At 35.7% G+C, this 22,196-nt stretch overlaps 2 protein-coding genes across 3 annotated transcripts; one reads left to right on the top strand and one right to left on the bottom strand.

The window, feature by feature from the left end:
• Nucleotides 1-8,264: 8,264 nt before the first annotated feature.
• Nucleotides 8,265-10,244, bottom strand: LOC143592390 (uncharacterized). Its single transcript, XM_077072323.1, has one exon. It carries the CDS (start codon nucleotides 10,082-10,084, stop codon nucleotides 8,393-8,395), a length of 1,692 nt encoding a protein of 563 aa, XP_076928438.1. The 5' UTR covers nucleotides 10,085-10,244; the 3' UTR covers nucleotides 8,265-8,392.
• Nucleotides 10,245-16,910: 6,666 nt separating this feature from the next.
• LOC143592388 (protein WVD2-like 2) lies at nucleotides 16,911-21,686 on the top strand. Of its 2 annotated transcripts, XM_077072322.1 has the most exons (7): nucleotides 16,911-17,017; nucleotides 18,362-18,665; nucleotides 20,016-20,095; nucleotides 20,185-20,275; nucleotides 20,353-20,424; nucleotides 21,060-21,170; nucleotides 21,309-21,685. In XM_077072322.1, the coding sequence occupies exons 2-7, from the start codon at nucleotides 18,366-18,368 to the stop codon at nucleotides 21,516-21,518; spliced, it is 864 nt and encodes a 287-aa protein (XP_076928437.1). In that variant the 5' UTR covers nucleotides 16,911-17,017; nucleotides 18,362-18,365; the 3' UTR covers nucleotides 21,519-21,685. The 2 variants fall into 2 exon arrangements, with proteins under 2 accessions (XP_076928437.1, XP_076928436.1); XM_077072321.1 differs by lacking the exon at nucleotides 16,911-17,017 and having other exon boundaries at nucleotides 18,314-18,665; nucleotides 21,309-21,686.
• Nucleotides 21,687-22,196: the final 510 nt, after the last annotated feature.

Below are 22,196 nucleotides of genomic sequence, written 5' to 3'. Positions count from 1 at the left end.
GGTTTACTGGGATTGCCAGCGTGGCACTGGGAATTTTTGGTTTTTGATTTTACGCGGGAGAGTTACAAAGTTTGAACGAAAGTTTCGAACGCGTATGGTTTTGTTACTTTTGTATAATTTATAAACTGCAACTATATATTATACGTTTTTATTATTATTCCTAAAATTATGAAATTATTTGTGTGAGCAGAAAACCGAATTAGAGCATTAACCGACCGTTAATTTTATGTATTTTTAAAATAATCTGAATTTGCAATTTCAGTTCGGTTTTCTATTTTTTAAAAACCAAACCGGACCGATTAATAGTGATGAAGATTGTGATTAAATTTGGAAGTAGAACATAATTATGAATGAAGATTGGGACTAGACTGTTAATATTTTTTTATTAACAACTTTGTTGAATTTAAAACCCTACTACTTTAACAACTTTGTATTCATATGATACTATACGCTTTTGTCTTATTATGTTCGTACCAAATACGCGGCTTAGTGGTCGATCCGCCGCTTATCGAGTACACGTCAATATCGGCAGATCAAATCCATCATAAACCGTACCTAATACGCCGAGGATCGATCGATCCGCCGCTGATCAAGACAATAATTTAATTTTGGCACATCCGTCTCTCTTTCTCTACATATATCATGCTCATTTCTCATTTTTCATTGTAGACAATATTTTTCGTTGATTAGATATAGAAAGTATTTGTGTTTTGTATTTGTTAAACTATAATGGATTTATATGATATTTTGTTTGGTGACGGGAACGACGAGCAGTCGAGCTACGCATACAACGATCAGCCGGAGCAGTCGGGCTTGCCAGATTTGAATAAACTTCACGACTTGAACCATGAGCCGGGGTATGGAAATATCGAGCAATACGACTTACCAAATCCTGACCAGGTTATTCAGTGTGTTTATATAGTACAACAACGCGTTAGTTATTTTTTAAATATTATACGTTGTCTTGCCAAAATATTTTTTATCAGGGGTATATCATATACGGCGGTAGTCACCCTTCGTGGCCGGAGGATAATAGGACATCCCTCTAACACATATGAGGCCATAGTCGAGGAGTCTTATGGTCAGTCTTCGCAGAAGTTACATGTAGACGGTCCGTATTACGGAACTCATAATTCATACCAGTTACCTTTAGGAGAGCAACCATACATGTCAAGACCAATCACGAGCAACGTCGTTGATGGCATTCAAGAAGGTCACCACGAAGGAGGCGATGACGATGTTGATGATGATGATCGTTTCATACGGTAAACGTCATTTTCTTATGTAACTAATAATGTATGACCTATTTTTTTAAAAAAAAATTATTATTATTCTTTTTCAACACGTTACTAAATATTACTTTATTTACATTGTTTCATATTAGTATTTTGATTCTGTTGCTGAGTTGGTGGATTGGGTTAAGAAGACAGGACGTGAGCATGGTTGTGTTATCTCAGTCCAACGTTCAAGGGAGAGAAGTGTTGAACTTGTATGCAATCGAGGTGGGGAACCAAAACTCAAGGGAACGGTGAGGCATACCGGGAGTATTAAAAGGGGTTGTCCATTTAAACTTGTCGGGAGGTACAACGCGCCAGATGGTTGTTGGAAGCTAGAGGTTGTCAACGAGACGCACAACCACGATCCCGTTTTGTTTGAGGAGGGGCACCCGACACCAAGGAAACTGACCGACGAGGAAATTGATATGGTTGCGACGTTGCATAGGTAGGGTCTGACGCCTGCTAAAATTAAGTCAGCCCTAAAGAAAAGCTTTCCCGGTAACAAATGTATTACTAGGGATAAAAACAACGTCGTGAAGGTTCTTCGTGACCAAGATAAAATTGGTGACACCCCCATGCATGTACTTGTTGTCAGAATATTATTATTTTGTAAGTGTCTTTTTAATATATATTATTTTGAATATATATTGTTTTATCATATATAAAAATATACATTCTGTAAGATTTAATAAGAATATTATTAATAATATCATTTTATTATAATAATCATGTTTAATAAGAATATTTGTAATATTTATTAATTTTTTGTTAAACCCAACGTAGGTACTTGAAAACGACGACGGGGTCCGAAAAATAGCATCTACACAACCATAATAATTTCGTTCAGAAATAGTGGTGGCTGTGTGAATGTTATTTTGGAGTCCGTTATTATTAATAATATATATAAAATAGATTTTAAAAATATATATTTATTAGTAATATATATAAAATAGATTTTAAAAATATATATATATATATATATATTTATTACTAATATATATAAAATAGATTTTAAAAATATATATATAAATATATATACATTAATAATATATATAAAATAGATTTTAAAAATATATATTTTTCAACCTTGTTTTTTTGCATTCGGTTGTTTAAATATATTTTAAAAATAATAGTGGTGACTGTGTAAATGCTATTTTGAACTTTTGAGCTAACAGTGCAACTGCCGTGAGCAGGCGGAACACTTTAGTAGTCCCCCTTCATATATCCCAACAGTGTCCTTTACTTGGGATTTTGGTGATTGTGTCGGGAAACATTGGTAGCTCTGTAATAATAAAGTCCCGTATCAACCTCCATGGGGTGGGTTTCCAATGTAATAAGGAAGATGGCACCGATCTTTGATGAATTCGGTGTCCCCACAAACAGTCGCCTTGCCGATGTAAATTCGTCATAACTACATGATAGATCGTAAAGGACTAAACCAGCTAATGAAGGAAATATGCGGGCATAACGGTACCTGTATACGGTACCAGTCCCGGTGTATCTAGGAGCACTCCGGAATTGACATTCCGGTGGCTGGGGAGCTGCTGTCGGCCAAGATACCCGGGTGTAATGATTGATTAGAAATTAGTCTTTGTATAGAATTTGATGTAATATCCAGTGCCTTTTGTTGTATTTATTCAAATTTGTAATTTATTATTGGTTTAATATCAAATTTGTGTTGTTAATTGTTACTAGTTTCAATTCGTTTATAAATTCAAATTTGTAATTTAGTGTTGCTTCCATATCAAATTTGTGTTTTTATTAGTATAATTCCGTTTATATATTATGAATATATAAAATTATTTTAGATAAAATTTATTTATACCTTAAATACTTAAATTAAAAAAAAATACTACTAAGCGGCGTATTGGGCGATAAGCCGCGGATCAAAGTTAAACACAACCCTAACCCGCTGCCCACCATCACTTTTCACATTCAATCTCAAACAACACCATATTTCCCACAAAAACCCTTAATCGCCGTCCCCCAATAGTCCCGAACTTCTTCTGTCTTTAACAACACCAACTCCGACCCGGCAACAATAAGGTAACTATGATACTTCTGTTTTACTCTATTTTGATATAGGTGTTCATTTAGATTAAGGGTTTACTGGTTTGTTAATCAAACTGGTTGATTTAAGGGTTTGGTTTAAGGGATGGATAGAAATCGGGTTTGGGTTACGGGTATGATGGGGTTTGGGTTACGGGTATGATGATAAACGGTTTGGGTTACGGGTTTCACCCGGAAACGGGTTTGGGTTACGGGTTTGGTGATGAAACGAGTTTGGGTTACGGGTTGGTTAGAAAACGGGTTTGGGTTATGGGTATGATGATAAACGGGTTTGGCTTACGGGTTTCACCCGGAAACGGGTTTGGGTTACGGGTTTGATGATGAAATGAGTTTGGGTTACGGGTTGGTTAGAAAACGGGTTTGGCTTACGGGCGGGTTTGATGATGAAACGGGTTTTGGGTTACGGGTTTGACAAGGAAACGCGTTTGGCTTACGGGTTTGACAATAACCGGTTATATTTATGTGTTAAACATAGATGGCGGATACATACATTTTTGGGGACGAAGTACTTGATGTTTATGAGCATTTGAGGTTTGACCCGCAGTCCGATTATCAAATCCGGTTTACGCAGCTTCGGAAAATGGAGCCACAACCTTCCTCGAACTTGTCTAGGGAGTTTATAAATATGGTTCGGGCAGAAGACATGATAGAAAGAATTGTTGGGACGGATACACCGTGGGAGAGATTGTTTACCGCAGAGGAGCCAGCGTACCGGGCTCTCATGTTAGAGTTTTACTCTACATTCGTTTTCAGGTATTTTTTTTCCTTTTCAATTAACTTATAAATAAAGTAGATTTAACAAACATGTAAATATTGTTTCAGGCCACGCCCGGAGGGAGATTTGCAGGTCCCGATGCTGGTTGAGGGTGCGGATACCAGTAAGGCGGAGGTTTGGTTCCGTAATTTCGGGATTTGGCGTTATCTGCCGATGGAGGAGTTTGCCAGGGCGCTGGGCTTGTACACAATTGAGGATATAACCGCCCCTGTTTACACGCAGAGCATACACGAATCACCAGATGACGTGTTGAGACGTTTTTGGACGGCGATTAGCAATACACCTTGGCCAACTACCCCCCTAGGAGAATACAAGTCAGACGCCAAAGCCTCAGCCATCATGGACCCGTTGCACAGGTTTGTACACGTATATGTATTATATTATATTATATTATATTGTATTATATTATAATAATATTAAATTTTATTGTTTTTTTGTACATGTACCTACACAGGCTTATTGCTCATACCGTACAGGGTCATCACGGGGGGGGGGGGGGGGGGCAAATCACTTCAACCTCCGTGACCTCGTTTTTTTGCGATGCCTGCTTACGGGGAGACACTACAACCTCGCTCGCTGTCTCGACGACTACTTCGCCATTTACTTGCACAGGCAGGGCTGCGGGAAATTGGTCGGTGGCACGTTCGTTACGCGGATTGCGTTGTCTTTGGGCTACGAGCGCCTACTGGATGACCAACCCATTAAGCCGCCGCTTTTTTTCCGCGAGAGCTGGACCGTGTACGGGCACAGGGCATGCAAATCGTCAATAAGATTGGGCGCCAGTATCACCTGGTCACTAATTTCAATTCTGGCCCATACGTAGAGGTCCCACTTGTTGAGCCTCCGCCAATCGAGGAGCCGGAGGTGGATATTCAGGGCGCCGAGGTTGACAGTGATGAGGACATGGAGGACGGTGATCAGGTACGTTATATTTTATCGTTTGATTTTTTTTGTATCTTGTTAACGTTAATTTATCGTGTTCATAACAGCCACATCCACCTCATCAGCACCCGCAGCGCGTTCCGCGTACACATCGCGCCGTGCGTTTGGATGCGGCCACTAACCCCCGCCTACAGAGACTAGAGCGTCAAGTGAGCTGGATGGTTGGTTATTTATCTGCCCAGCAGCATGGAGCCCAGTACATGGTACCGGCGCCACGTTTCGATGGGGAGGGAAGCGATGACGACGCGGGTGGTGCCGCATTTTAGATTTTTTTTTTGTTTGTTGTTACTTATTCCCGAACTCGTTTGTTTTTTTCCCGAACAAGTAATGTAATAATAATTATTATTTTTATAAATCTGGTTATGCGTTATGCTTATTTTGGTCGTTTTAAATTTTAAAATTGTTGATTCGTTATTACTTTAAAACAAATCAAAAATCTGTTACACCCGACATACAAAAAAAGAAAACAAATATAAGTCGTTATGTACTAATTATTATTATATAAAAGTCGTTCGTTTTATTTTGTTCGTTATTAAATTTAAAATTGTTTTTCCGGTTGTGACCTTCGAAAACCGATTAAAATGACCTTCCAAAATCGATCAAAAAAGGTTACCCGAGCCAAAAAAATATACAAAAGAAACAAAATAAAATTAAAAGACAACAAAAAGACAAAAACATAATAAAACAAAAAAAAATAAACAAAATGACAAAAAAACACAACTTTCCAAAACACCCAACCATTAAGCGGCTTATCGCCCGATCCGCGGCTCAATGGGAGAGTGTTTAGGAAACACCATGGGGTGTATGTAATAAACCCCAATATTTATAGTGACTCTCCTGTATAAAATTTCTAGTTCTGCTACTTGACGCGATAAGATAATTAACAATTATTCTGAATAAGATTTGGAAATTTAGTAACTTCGTGACTATACGACACAGAAATTTAGTAACTTCGTAACATGGGGGTAGCAGTAGCGAGTTAACACGAATTCAATAGGTATCGGTTAAGTTCACTACGGGTACCAAGATACTAAACCTAAAAAATAATTTTGTCAAGTTATCTATATCTATACTATATATAATATACCAAACAAGGTCAAATTAAGACATTTGATTTTAAGAGTTGTGCAAACACTAATGCATAAAGTATACGTGTAATTAAGGGTAAACTTGTCTTTTAAACACAATTCACCCAACTTAGAAGTTTGCCCCCCTCATCTTTAACCATATCTTGTTTTTAGTTTCAACTTTAAACCAACTTCTCACCCACGATTTTTAAACGACAATAAGTTTTTCATACGTTAATACTTTTGTAAAAATATTGCACCATAAAAACGAGTATTTTATTCTCTTTAATTTTAGTATAATATTATTATATTTTTTCAATTGAAAAAATTAATATGTTACGTAAGGGTGTTCAATGTCGGTTTTGATTATTTTTAAACGAAAACTAAACCATTGAAAATTGAAACCAAACTGTTATTAACGGTCTGGTTCTGGTTTGGTTTAACAGTTTAAGCTTTGATAATAAAATTTGCTTAAAATGATTATTAAGTTAACCGTATTATCAATTCCAACTAAGTCAAAATATGATACTTGAAAGGATAAATGAAGTAAAAAAACCGATTGAAAGTAAAAACCCAGACGTGAAACCAAACCGATGACCAGTTTAAACGGTTTCAAGGTTTTAAACCGAACCATAAACACTCATAATTGTTACGTGATTAATAGAGTCCGCGTTCAAAGACCCGCTGCATAACGCGGACACCCGTCTAGTCATATTTAAACAAATAAAACATGCTTAAAAAGGTAATAAGAAAAAAACTAAGAAAGCAATCAAACAATACATACATATAAAAACATAAAAGAATAAGTGAAATAAACACTTGTTGTCAAGGGGAGTAGAACTCGCACAGCCTACACATCAATCAAGACTTATATAGAAGACATTCAGTCACTATATCAAGTTATCATAGTATTTAAAGTGCAAAGTTTATTGTATTAAAGGTCAAATAAAGTATATTAAAAAGAGCATTATGACACCGACATTTTGATTTTTATCTATATAGATAATAGTGTTAAAGTTGATCTTTAAACTTAAATTTTAAATTGAGTTATAACAGTGCCATACGTTCTCATTCAAGGCCCTCACTACTAGAATCTTGAATCTCGTAAAAATTGTACTAGCCATATTAACATTTTTTTAATAAAGAAGTTAGATATAAGACATGTAAGATGTATACTCTCATTTGTAAATTGTTCTATTGCATTGTAAGAATTTAAAGGAGTAAATATGATACTTTTTAACCTTTTTTATACAACTTTAAACAACTCCTAATGTAAGAAATGACTATCGTGATTTGGATGGATTTCAGTGAATTCATCTCAAGTCCACTCCTAAATCTTCAATAAAGAGTTTGTTTTCACTAAAATAGCATTTCTGACTCATGCACATGGTAATCAAGAGAACTCGATTGCTACTCGGTATTCCCAATCAAGAGGACCTTTTGATTTCACTATCGTTGAGTGTTTTTAGTCGCTTGTCGGGTTGTCGACTTGTCGTTTCTACTTTCAAGATACTCAAAAGGATATGATGTTCCTTGTGTATATGCTCAACTTACTATAAAAAGTGAGGTAACCCTAGAATGTATGAGTCATTTCTAATGTTCTCTTTTGTGTGAGAGACATAGGCTTGCCATTTATAGATTTATGACATCGGTAATGGGTTGTGGACGCAAGAGGGTGGCCAGATACGTCGGACACATGACCACAGCACACCGGGTCCCTTATATGCTTCATCCTTAACCTAACAACAATGGAAAAAGCCAAACCAAAAATAGACAACTGATTATTTGTTTTAATACTTTTGATTATCGGTTTTATTTGCATACACTTATAAAACCAGCTTAGCAAATCACTAGACTTAATTGTATTTTTGTAAATGATTGGATCCAAATATGTATAAAATTTGTTAAAATCCAGTACTCTAGTTGGCTTGTATCAAGCGTGGTTAACCCTCAACCGAACTATTTTTATACTTAATCGATAACCTATAGAAAAACCTACTCGAACCGATCAGATTCTTACATTTTCAATAACCAAAACATTCTGTTAAAACTGAACCAAACATATCCATATAACATATTTAAGTAAAGCAAACGAGTATAAGCTCAACAATGTTGTAATATTCGATACTCCATTATTATTAGCATCTTACTCAAGAAAACAACTTTAACAGCAAGTAAACTCGAGTTAACATTAGACATTGTAATTAAACAACACATTAAACGAGCATTAACCTGTTAGGATTAGCAAAATCCATCACCAACTAAAAACCAACACGTGCAGCGTACGCCAAAGAAATAGCAGCCAAAAACGTCGTTGCAGACGAAACCATTGTCCAAAAACTCTTCCCTTTATCAGCTTTCGCCACACGAACTTTAAGCTGTTCTACTTGCTTCTTCATTTCATCCACAATACTCTCTTTATCCTTAAACGCTTTCTTAATAGCTTCAACTTCCGCCACGTGATTCTTAATTTCTTCGCCAAATTCAGTTTCTTTATCAATATCACCATCTCCCTTCGAGTTGCAAATCAATGAAGTTTTCTTCAAGATTTTCAGCATTCGCTTCGTGTTAGCTTCAGAAACTCTTAGTTTACTTTTCGTATCATCGTGTTCCTTTTGAGTTTTCGCAAGTGATTTCTTGACCGTTTGAATATCGTTTTCCAACGCTTGGCGTTTGTTTTCCAAACCTTTCTTTTCTACAGCGAGTTTCTCCGTCTCCTTTTGCATTTTGGATAACTTTTTCTTCATATCCTCAACATCGTTTTCCATCTTTAAAACCGTCTCACTCAAACGCTTCACCTTTTGTTTTTCATCATCAAGACTCGATACCGCACTGTTTCTTTCCTTTATAACTCGCTCGTACGCTGCCACGTGCCGACTGTTATCAGACTCCAACTGCTTAACTCTATCGGTCTGAACAACACTCCGCTTTTCAAGTTTTTCAACCGCGTTCTCAAGCTCTTCAACCTGCTGTTTGAACTTAACAACATCAGTTTCCGCTCGATTCTTGGCATCATTAATCTCCGTTCGCTCACTAACCAACCGACTTAAATCAACATTCACTTTCCTTAAACTATTCAACGCCTCACCCAAATCCTTCTCTACCAAACTCTTCTCGTCACTCACCTTCCGAATCTCAACTCCCATTTCCTCTTTCTCTTTCACTAAAACATCAACCCGAGCTCGCACGTTCATCTCGTTATCCAAACTCACCACACACTTCTTCTCCAACTCCGCTTTCCCTTCTCGAAGCCTCTCCACTAACTCATTCAGATTATCAACCGAATCCCGCATCCCGTTAACCTTCTTCAATAGCAAATCCCTATCTTCCGCAACCACATTCATCCGTTTCGTTAACTTATTCATATCCATCTTCAAACCGTCAACCAACGCGTTCGCTTCACCCAAACACTTCTCAACCAATTCCTTTTCTTTCAATACCAACCCCACCTTCGCTTCAACCGACTTCTTCTCCGCTTCATTCCTCTCCAATTCCGCAACTTTCGCTCTCAACACGTCCTCGACCTGAACTCGATCACACCTAATCTCACCAATCTCACACTCAAGCTTCCTCAACCTACTCGCCATTAACCCGATCTTCGATTCCTTCGAATCCTTCACCCGCTCAATCGCAATCTTCTCGTCAACAACCCGACACAAATCCAATTCCAAATTATTAATCTTATCCATCATTTCAATCACCTGCTGTTTAAAAACCCTAGATTCAACTCCATTCTCAATCTCCAACCTAACCGTTTGTTCATTCAACTCGTTCAACCGAGTCAACTCGGATTCTAACCACGAGTTGGACTGAGTTAACGAGTCGACCTGGTGGCGGCGTTCGACGGTTTCTTTCAAGAGTAACGAGTTGAGTGATTGGAGATTGTGAAGCTTCTCGGAAGCGGCATCGTCAGTGTTGTTGTTGGATTGTGGGTTGGATTTCTTCTTGGCCATGGATTGGATTAGGGTTTGGTGGTGAGATTTGGGGATTAATTAGGGTTTGAAATGAAGAGAGTGTGGGTGTGTTTAATAATATTATTATATATGGGAGGGATTTTAGGGTTTGGTTTTGAATTCAAATGTTTTTGGTGAAGACGGATTACACGCCGTCCGATTAGTGTCCACGCGTCTGACTAGGACTAGTGAGTTGTTGAGAAATGTAATGGTAGCATGTTACACTTTCCTAAAATAAATATGTTCATTCTAATAATGTTAAATGATATTTTTCGATAATAATTCATATTCATTTTATTGTTATTACTGGTTCTGAATATATAAAAAGTTGTCTTTGTTAAAAATTATTTAACGACGTTATTTTTTTTTTGAATTTCAAACTGATGTATTAAGAATTTGAATGAGGATATGGGTCGATTGATGTAAAACTTAGTTCGAAATAGTGCTTCAAAACAACGAAACAATGGTTTAATTCGAGTGTTTGAACTTACAATTAACAAAACTCAGGCCGTTTGAATCACTGTTTCAAGCTAAGTTTTATATAAATTGAATCATCATTCCGATCAAAAGCCCTAAAACATTATTTTGAAATTCGAAAAAAAATATAACGTCGTTAAGTTTTTTTTTAACGGGGGGGGGGGGGGCATTTGAGGCCGATTTTCTTAAATTTGAGACCGTTGGTGGTGATAAAATTAATATGGATTATTATCGGACAATACAATTCAATATGAATTATTAAAACCCAATAAACCTTTTTTTAACAGTCAACAAACAAATAATCGCCAAGGTACTCCATACGGGGTGACTCAATGGCAAAAGGCCATCACCATCTGGCCTAACACAGCTTATGGAGCCCTTATGCGCCTCCAGCTTATCTCCAGTCTGGGAAAACCCACCCACCCAAAGACCCATTGGTGGTAAGGACGCTCCTATGATCGAACTTGAGATCACGAAAATCTTAGTCTTCCTTTATTAAACCACCGATAACCCATGTAAAATCTTATTTGTGAGAATTGAACATAGATCTCCATCGAAATCCCCAATGGTACTTCATACGTGCTTTTGTAATTTAGATAATTGATCATTAAAGATGCTAAATTGGAAACTTGTGCTAGCATGTAATGATATCTCAGAAAGACCGGAGCATAAATTGAAGTATTGGGAAGTCTTAGAAGGATTTGGGAAAAGTTTGGATGAGAAACCTAAAGCCAATGCTAAAACTGAACAAGATGGGTTGACAAAAGGCGACCAATAAGTAAAACGAGCATATATTGGCTAAAAAATGAGTTACATGACCAGTAATATGTGAATTTTGGGTTTCTCGACGAGAGGAATTCGAAAATGAGGTCTTCTTGGTCGCGGTACGCGACGGAATGTGTATATAGCCATCGCGATACGCAATGGACGTAAAAAAACGTGAAAAATCGGGTTTTAACATATATCTTCTATTTTACGAACCCTAATAAGTGATTACGACTTCCAACAGTTATTAGGTGATTTTGGGTGAATTCCAGGGCTACAAATCATATCTTGATCGAGACTTTAACACATGAATCAAAATCTCTTACTGAACAATGTGAGACTTTGTGTCATCGTGTAAAGTTTTCAATCTCGTGATTATCGTTAAAGCTTTTCGACTGTACTAATACATACTACATTGTATTAAATTAGGTGCTTAATACCATGAAGTTCGTTATTTGTAAACTTGCAAGGTGAGACGTTCAAGTTTTTGTACAACTCACATTTGTATGAGACTACCAGTTTTCCAACACTACCATTGAGGTTTTTAAATCTGTATAACTCGTGACAGAGTATAACAGTCCAAATGTTTTCAAACGATTTTCATTACATACAGTGATTAAGTTTTTGCAGGCTTACGAATGTAGCATTCAGGATTTTTCTGTTTTTGCTGTATTCGACCCATACTATAATTCAGGTCTTCCAAGTTTCAAACTGTACGGACTAGTTTTGGAACAAATGAAACTTTTGGTAAACACCACCTCACCGTGCCACATGACGAGGAGGGTTGTTGTGACCGCGTAACGCGAGCATACTGCATAAGCAGCGAGCTCGTGTTCGTGACTGGTTTAGCTCGTTTAATCCAAGTTCCAGCTTGTTTATTGATTAAATCTTTATCCCAGATGCGTTGTAATTCAAATATAAGTGTTATGGAATAATCTTAATCAAAATTTATCTTAATACTCCGAGTTCTATAATCTAATTCAAGATCAAAGATTATTATTTATCTCTTTTATTTTTAATTTTAATCAAGTTATCTTCCAATTCGTGATAAGCACGAGCTAGAATTCGATTCTTATAAATACAAGGTCTATAGTTCGTTCATAATCCGCTACACACTCTCAAGCATCCTCTCTCTTTCCCGAATTCAAGCTCAATTTAAGTATTCTTCAAGAGTTAACCACACAAAGTCAAACGGGTCATTTAATCCACAATCAATTAGTTCTTATACGATTCTCAAGTAAGTTTGTGAATATTTAATGTTGCAAATAATCTAAGGAACAAAATCCCTCTATTTTTTCGGTCAATTTCTGTCTGACCCGTTTAGGGTTCAAAAAGGGTTAAAAAAACCTGTGTTTTCTCAATTACTACATTTTCTTACCAAAATCAGCTTTCGGTCCAGAAGAATTTTAGGTTCATTTTCACGTTTATATTTGACGGACTAGGATCCAAACTCAAATTTTCTGTTCGGATTCTGACCCGCATAAGCTCGCTTAAAACTTGTTTAATTCATAACTTGAGTTCTATTTATCCATTTGATGTGATTCCGGTGGTGTTATTCTTGGTTTTGACTGTAGTTTATTATCTAAAATTTGCAGGTTATTTGTGTCTAATCAATCAACACGTTAATTTCCTCGTTTGTTATTATTTTATTATTATCTCGTTTAAATAATAAAAGTGAGTAATTCACACCCATATTTTTTTATCTTTCATTTTTTGGGGGTAACATGCGAACCATATACATCAATTTTTATTTATTTACATCTATACCTCATCAACCACAATTCGATATTATATGTTTATGGATTTTTTGTTCATCGATGACATGTTATATGGTTATGTGTTTATTTTTATTGTTTGGCGTTTGGGCCACCTCCTCCTCACTGAGTATGCGTACCCAGGTAAGCTGGTTTTGTACTAGATCGAAAGGGTCCACATATATTTTATCTGGTAATTATATATATAAAATAAATATTGCATGTTGGTGTCACAAAACTTGAAAGCCATATTGAATTTGGGTATTTAAGTAATTCATTTGATGCCTACACAAAAGGTTTATGGCATGATGGCTGGTATTCAACTTAATCCAATCACCATTTGTTCCCTGCAAAAGTTTGAAACCCTGGTGGAGGTGTGACATTTTTTTAGTTTGTTTTTGTTTCAGTTGGATGGTCCACTTTTAGGCTGTTCACAATTTTGTTTTTTTTTGTTTTTTCTTTTCCTGAATATTTCAGAGTTTTATTTCTTCTTTTTTGCTTTTAATATGTATTCTTTTTTGTTTTTTAGTTATAGTGTCGTTACGAATGTAGCCAAAACCGATTGAACTAGCGATGCTCAAGTTTTACCGACCGATACACGTAGTTTGAAATGTGTTGTAACTAAGACTGACCGAATTCATGTTGAGTTACACTTTACCGACCGAATAAACGTCGTTTGAAATGTGTCGTAACCAAGACCGACTGAATACGTCTCGAGTCGCCACCACAAGGTCCGGATACCAACTGTATAAACGTCATTTTAAACATGTTACTTTTTGTATCGTAAGCTCTACGAGTTTTTTTTTTCGTGTCATTTTGATCATAAATTGTACGTGTGCCGATACAATTTTGAACGTTTACATTTTTTTCCTGATTTAGTGCCGGTGATGTAACGAACTTAACCGATACTGACTGAATTCACATTGCCGCGCTGCCGCAACGCGGCGACTGTTTACTTAGTTGTATTATATCATCAATGTTGTAATGGTTATTCACATACGAATTGTTAGTTTACAATATAATAATACATATATTGTATTATATCATCAATGTTGTAATGGTTATTCACATACGAATTGTTAGTTTACAATATAATAATACATATATTTATTGCTCATCTAACTTGTTGTTGATTAAACCTTATTTTTACACGTGCTACTGGTTTGTTAGTTGAAGAATTAGAAGTTCGAGATAACATTTAGTTGAATTTATATTATTGAAGAAAAAAACAATTTATTTGAATAATGTTTGTTATGGAATCATGATGTATTTCGATTACATGGATTTAAATAAATAGTTATTGTCATTATTATTAATAGTGTCTTGCGAGCTACTGTGCAATCAATTGCGTCCCGACATATTCTGTCGTAGGTTGATGTGTGATAATTACTACTTGTATTGTGGGGGGTTTTGTATACAATTTTTATTTATATCGTTACTTATTGGACAAATAGCTAGACAATAGGTACTATGATCACAATCATAAATACGATCGAGGGAATAATACCTTTTGATAATATGTAAGAAGGCAAATGTAAAAACATATTAATGTTATAACTATTAAAGTGTGTTATTTACAAATGAATGTATTCACTAGTATTTTTTTGCTAATCAAACATTTTAAAATATGTTTAAGGTGACTTGTAATATAAACAGGAAAAGTGCCATGGGGCACCTCACTTAAATAAGTTGTTTGTCACAAAAATAAAGAAATATGTTTTGTAAATTAGGGTTTATCCCTACAAAACTCATGTTTGTAAAAAAATGGGTTGTATCCCCGATTTATGAAATAAGAATCACAATATTTTTATATATACTGATGATTTTTCTTAACTACGATCCTGATTAATTTTCCGATGCCAAATATTCTAAATTCTATCATGTTCGCGGCCCCCGCCCGGGGTATGGGGTCAGGGGCTGTGACACAGACACACCATATTTGTCCGCATTCGTGCAACGCGCGCCACACAATGACTTTTGCGTTAAGGCGCTCCGTGCCTGACAATCTGTCAAGATTGGTTGCCCGTCACTTATGCACCACCTCAACATAGTCCGTAATCCTAAGTCGCCACATCAATCACATCGCTGTTTATCACGCGCATGCGCATGTGCGAGTTATGTGGGACAAGCTATTACTTCTTCAGCTTATTTTGTTAAAGTTTTTACAATTCGTGCAACAATATCTCATTCATCTTAGCTCCCGTTTTAAACACGATTTGCTGTTTTAAATAGAACATAAATGCAATAGTTTAAACTTATATTAACCGCAAATAAATATAAAAAACTACGTTCAAAGTTTATGAAAAACACAGTTTTATACTTAATGAAAAAACTTTTCACAATTTTTCCAATAATGTAAAAACATTGATATTGGTTGACCAACACCAAAAAAGTTTATAAAAAGTGGATTTGAAAGAAACAAATAAGAAACCAAGCAACGAATTCCACGTTGAAAAGGAATGACAACTACCAAACCTAAAACTTTGACTTACTTGCTATTCATATCGCAAGTGTCTTTAAAATATGCTACATCGGTCGCATTTGTGCAAATGACACCTCTACCACTCCTTTCTTTTTATACATGTCATGTTTTTCTTAAATTATCATATTTAATTTATCTTCTACGGTCATTATACATAAGAAAATATTGATCCTTTTATATATAACACAAACCAAACTACATCTGGATAATGGGTAAGCGAGCAACAAGCTGCGCCGCTATCCCCTTTTGAATCGCAAAGCCTATTCTATTAAATATAAATCCTTGGTTCCTCGGGTTCTGCGAGTCACTGTGGACCACCTTCTGCACCCGCTCCAATAAGAAAACCGCCTCGGGAGCTAGGGATGTTCTGGTACATAAGATAAAAAATCATGGTTGGAGCCACAAACATGGTTTTGTTCTGGTACCGAAACGGAATACCAACAGAATTTGTATTGGTTTGTCGCTGTAATGTGCAAGTTTTGTTTTTCTTAATATGTAAATATATTGTATTTGGACGTTGGTAAATTTATTTTTTGGTTTTAGTTTTGGCGCCGTAATCCGTCACTGACTGAATTCTCGTTAACTCGAAATCGCCCCGCACATGTTTAATCAACCAACTACACATTGTGTTAAATGTATTTTTATTATTATTATAAGCCATATAGATATCAACACTTTTCTATGTGTTTACTTTTATGATTTTATTATTCTTACAGTTACAAACCTAACCGATATCAATTGAATTCGCGTCGTTGCACATTCGCAAACAAACGAGTTTTGTTAGCTAGTTACCTTTTAAACGATGCTATGATGATCTAATTTTAAATTTTTATAAATAAACATGATTCTCTAGGGCTCATGTCGGTTGAACATTCTAGAAACTATAAGTTAAGTATTAACTGTGAGTCTTCTGGCTTAGTGGTAGCCCGGTTGCTTCTTCTATCAAAGGTCGTCGATTTAAGCCTTGGTGTTTGTGTCACAGGCAGGTTCACCCGATTGTTGGGTTTTTCTCATATTGGAGGATTTTATAATCAACGTAAAATAACTGAGAACAGTTGAAATTCTGTAACGGAAGAACGGGATTAGAAAAAAGAAATTAAATATTAATTCTTGTGAAGAGGAGAAGAAAAAAAGAAACGGCGTTAAATAAACGTACGGAAAAGTAGGTGGTCAAAATTGAAAATTCCACCAACAAGCAAAACATGCATTAGACACTTGTACAGTCTCCTTAAAAATGTTGTACCAGTAACCTCAATAGTCAATAGAATACGTTATTATATTATTATTTGGTGACAAACAGTAACGCTTTGGAGATTCTAAAAAGCCATTGAAGTTTCTTCATTCATTCCAGTAGTCAAAGATACCTCAACAACCGCCCGTGCTCGTGTTTTATAATTTGAATCAAAGCATTTGGTGACATATCGGAAGCTTATTATTATTATTATTATTCACTTGGTATGTATGTTTTCCCAGTTTTTATTTTTTTAGATGTTGTTTTGTGTGATCTTGTGTATGCTAGTGTCTTAATTTCAGTTAATTTGTTTTAAATATTATTTTGGATGTTAGTGTTTGGGATGTGATCCTCATACGTAGGGGTGTAAACGAGTCACGAGCTACTTGAGATCGGCTCGTGAAAAAGCTCGATCGAGCCGAGCTTAAACGAGCCCGAGCTCGAGCCTAAAAGAAAGCTTGTTTAATAAATAAGCCCGAGTCCGAGCTTCACTTGTCAAGGTTGAGCCGGCTCACGTCATTTGTATATTTTTTATAAATATATATTAATATATACATATATATTTAATAATTATTAATTGATACATATAATTTTATGAAAAAAATAACTAAATAACATATTATTTTATAAATAAAGTTACAATGAAAATAAACACACAATTATAAATATAAATATATAAAAAAATTAATTAATAAATATTAAACGAGCCGAGCTCAAGCTTTTTAAGTAGAGATCAAAACGTGCCGAGCTCGAGCTCCGTATAAGTTAAACGAGCCGAGCTCGAGCCTGGTCGAGCTCGGGCTCGGCTCGTATATGCCGCAAAAAGTTGTTTTTTTTGTCCCCTTCTAGTATACGACCCGTATACGAGCCGAATAGGCTATACGACTCGTATACGGGCCATATAGGCTACACATGACTGGGAGGGGACAAAAAAAAACAACTTTTTGCAGCATATACGACCGTATAGACCTATACGAGCCGTATAGGTATTTAATTGCTCGCATAGCACCTGCTACACCATAAAACCTATACTGACCGTATAGAAAACTTTTATAGAAGAAGTCAGCCTGAGTTTGACCACTGTTAAGCCCAACTTGAAAACGAATTTACGAGCCTATACGAATCGTATATGGATATACGACCCGTATAGACAGATGTATTTTGGGGTGCTCTGTATACTTTCATGTATGTGGACCATGTGTTTAGAACATGATGTATTTTGAGGTACACTTTTATTTTTATGTATGTGGACTAGATGTTTTTGGCCAAATGTTTTGCTATTTGCTATATCACTAATTGATTATTGTGTATGGACTATTGTAAAGTGTAACATAATATAATCTTAAATGAACATTCTCTGGGTATGACTACAAATTACTTAGCCAAGTATGTTATGTAAATTTAATTAGACAATTTATCCTATGCATATCTCAATATTCAAACTGTTTATACACACTATCGATTCTATTACATATATAAACTCAAACCTGTGTCACTGTGTGAATGATCATTTTATATGTCGAGAAAACACAATAAAATTATAAATTTTAGCACATTATTTCATGCAGGGTGATGGGCCGGGATACCAGTAGCGTTAACATAAGAAAAAGTGGTAAGGTGAATGGTGTCTCTGGTGGAACGAATCCAAGACCTTCGGGAGAAAGTGTTAACGTAAGAAAAAGTTATGAGAAGCAAGACGCAGTAGGCGTTAAAACCACTAAACAAGATGCAGAAGCTGTTTCTCTCAAGGGCAAAACTCCAAAACCCGAACCTTCAAAATCTCTAAGTTCTCCTGTTAGCCCGGTAGCATCAGGGCCTGAGAAAGTTAAATCACCCAACGCCAATTCTCCTATGAACGCAAAGCAGTTGCAGGTATACATATACTCTATCCTTTCTCCTATAGTCCTATATATAATTTCTCAACTTTCCAAAGATGGTTCGGTTTGGTTATTAGGTGAAACCGCAACTGAAACCGAAGTCATCGGTTTTTAGAATATACAAACCGTTTGGTTTTCGGTTTTTTTGGTTATTCTCGGTGTCGGTTCGGTTATAGTTATTATTATTATTTTTTTAATTATGTGTAGACATTGCAAAAAAAATTTAAAAATGAAGATGCTGATTTTATGCTTGTAAGAGCGTATTAAAAGCCCTCGCTTCTTGTGCCTAGGCTCAATAAATGTGCTTCTAGTTCCTAGCTGAGCGCTTCGGCATTGTCTATGCCAAGAACATGACAACATAAAAGCCGAGCAAAAGAAACGCAAGGGTTGCTATAGAAACTTAGATCTAAGAGAAGTCAAAGGCATTATGTATATTGATACATTTTGTTGTTCAAGTTTTGGAATCACATTTGAATCTTGACTATTTTAGAACTTTTGGTACTAATTAGATGATATTGAATGTTATATAATAGCTTTTGTGTATTTTATTTGAAGAATAGTATTATTTTTCATATGCATAATGCATTTTAAATTTTTTATCTAAGTGCGCTTATTTTTCCTCAGGCCCTCACTTTTTTTGCGCGTTGTGCCTAGGCCCTAGGCGATGCCTATGCGCCTTGAGTGCGCCTAACGCATTTGATAACTATGTTGAAAACACAAAGCTGAAAAAAGTGCCATTACTTGTAAAGTGATGTTTTAAACTCATTTCGTTTAAAAGAATGATCGGAAAAAAAAAGAGGGTGTAGAAAAACATTTTTCTTTATCAGAAAGAGAATTTCCAGTATTACCCCTGTTTAACAAGCTTTCTAATACAAAGTGGATGACATTTGCCGGTATCATTAACTTAACCATGATTTTGAAGCTTCTTTGTTTTGTATACAATAGTAGAACAGGACAACTATATGGGTAGAATAGCCGAAGTTTTCTAGGCAGGTGTGTAATTAATGAACCGACAAAAAGATCATAACTTTAAGTATGGGGCCGATTAAATGAACCAACAGAAAGATCACAACTTTATAATGTTTTTATATATATATTTTTTAGTAAGAGTAAGGGTAGAATAGTAATTTTACACCCCAGTAGTAGCACTAGTATTGCCTGCAACAAACTATTTGGACCATCTTTGTCATTTTAGAAAATTTGGGACCAAACTTGAAATATAGGTAAACCACAGGGAGCATCGATGTAATTAACTCTAATACTTATTTGTGGACATTTTTAATTTTCTTACATTTGACTTTTGACATGCTAATAAATACACTAACATAGGGATATTGCATAACAGAACTCGCCTTACTCCACACCGCCAAGAGCTCAAAGATCATCTCCACATGACGAAGAAGATAATTGGTCGCTGGCTTCATCGTATCCTTTGTTGGTTTTAAATATCTTTTCATTATTAACAACTTAACCCTTGTAGTATGTGAGTATTAGTTATTCTTAACAATGCACAGTGCTGCAACCTCACGGACAGTCAAATCACGAGTGACAGTTGGAGTAGCTCCCTCCTTTAGAAGTGCTCAACGTGCTGAACAGCGTAAAGAAGTAAATAATTTCCTCAAGCTCTTTCATTTTCTGAATTAAGATAATATATGTATATTATTTATACCGTCGTCTTTCAGTTTTATACAAAGCTGGAGCAAAAGCAGCAGGCTCTTAAGGCAGAGAAGATGGAGTATGAAGCAAGGACCAAGGTACGTTAAAACAAAATTTTCACTTAACCTCTTAAATCATTTTATTCAAAGGTCTAGATTATTATTATTATTATTATACTATTGTTTACGTAATAGGTATTAACACATTAATTATCCCTACTGGCCCATACTATATATATATCACGAGATTAGTTAAATAACGTCAAAACTAGTGCAATTTCACTTTTCCCACCCGAGGGTTCACACATATATACATTATATGCGTGCACCGCAAACAGGTGTTTTCATGTAAAAAACACATTTTTACATAATCTTTTAAGAGCTTTTTACATATAAACACATGTAGAAGCCGTTTCCAAAAAGAAAAAAAAAGTAATTAATTTTCAGTTAAAAAACGTAAATTTTTTTTTTTACAAAATTCATTTTTTTCTTGGAATTTCTACACGTCTTTATAAGCAAAAAGTCTAAAAAAGTTTATGCTAAAACTAATTTTTTTACATGTGAAAGCGAGCTTTATATAATTTTTTTACATGTAAATTGAAGAGTTCATCAGTTCCCCACTTACTGTTGTTGAATGGGAACCGGATTCGACTCCATCTTAGTCTACCAACGAAATATATAATGATTAATGCTAGGTGTAAAAATGTTGACGACAAGTGATTGTTAAATGGCAGGAGGAGCAAGAAGAAGCTATAAAGCAGCTCAGAAAGACGATGGTCGTTAAAGCAAACCCTGTTCCCAGTTTTTACCGTCAAGGACCTCCGCCGAAGGTTGAACTTAAAAAGGTATGCAATATATTTTCACATTCATAAAATATGCAATACATTGTCATTAGGTGTAGCTGCTTATTAATTTTATAAACCAGCTATGCATTTTGTTACTTATTTTCAAAGTGGTTTAATAACCTGACGCATTTGTTGCAGCTGCCTCTGACGCGTGCCAAATCACCCAATTTAACCAGGAGAAAGAGCTGTGGTGACACCACACACGGGAAAGCTCTTTGTTCAAAGGTCCGTCACAGTTTAGACTCTTACAAACCCACGAGTGCTACTTCGAGTCCAGTCAGCAAACCCAAGGTCCGCATCACCAAAAGCAAACCGGAGACTAACCCAAACGTTGCAGTTCAGTCATGACTCGACTAAAAGGTTGAATTTCACTGCATTTATGTTAAGCAGTTTTTAATTTGTGTATATCATAATAACATATTATTAGATAGATAGAAAAAGAGAGTGAGAGACGCACGAGTGACGTTAAATGTTTATGTTTTAATTTCTGTTACGCTTTCTTTTCACTTGCTTAATTTGCCATTTTTGACACATTTAGGAGGAGTTATCATATATTTTAGAGTAAAGTGCCATTTTTGTCCTTGTGGTTTGGCAAATAATGCGAATTTAGTTCAAAAAATTTATTTTTTTCATATGGAGCCTCCACATTTCCGGTTCTTTCCAATTACATCCAAATCACTAACCCTATTAAATTTAATCGTTAAGTCAGGGGTAGACATGTCTTTTCACTATTTCTTTATTATAATACTTATTTCAGTGAACTGCGGTTTTCGTCCTTGTGGTTTGTCCAAATATGCGGTTTTAGTCCAACATTTTCAAGTTTGCAATTTCCGTCCTTGTAGTTCATTTCACTTGTAATTAAACCCGAGTTTATTAACCTCAATAAGTCAGGCCGTTAACCCATTTGTATGCCTCTCACGTGATGACCATTATTGTTGTTTTTCTCCTCAAATTAACCTTAGTCCTAATTCGCAAGCCCCTTCACGTGAGGGGTTGTGATGTATTTGGGGAAAAAGGAAAAAAGAA

Source organism: Bidens hawaiensis, unplaced genomic scaffold (genome assembly GCF_021521415.1).
Source record: "Bidens hawaiensis isolate Kalapana, Puna unplaced genomic scaffold, B.hawaiensis_p1.1 tig00040723_1, whole genome shotgun sequence".
Classification (NCBI taxonomy): domain Eukaryota; kingdom Viridiplantae; phylum Streptophyta; class Magnoliopsida; order Asterales; family Asteraceae; genus Bidens; species Bidens hawaiensis.
This window is presented reverse-complemented; position numbering and strand designations above follow the sequence as displayed.

Coding starts and splice junctions, on each gene's coding strand:
- LOC143592390 (XM_077072323.1), bottom strand. CDS start 10,084: ATGGCCAAGAAGAAATCCAACCCACAATCCAACAACAACACTGACGAT.
- LOC143592388 (XM_077072321.1), top strand. CDS start 18,366: ATGGGCCGGGATACCAGTAGCGTTAACATAAGAAAAAGTGGTAAGGTG. Junction 20,276..20,352: donor GTGCTGAACAGCGTAAAGAA/GTAAATAATTTC, acceptor GTCGTCTTTCAG/TTTTATACAAAGCTGGAGCA. Junction 21,171..21,308: donor CGAAGGTTGAACTTAAAAAG/GTATGCAATATA, acceptor CATTTGTTGCAG/CTGCCTCTGACGCGTGCCAA.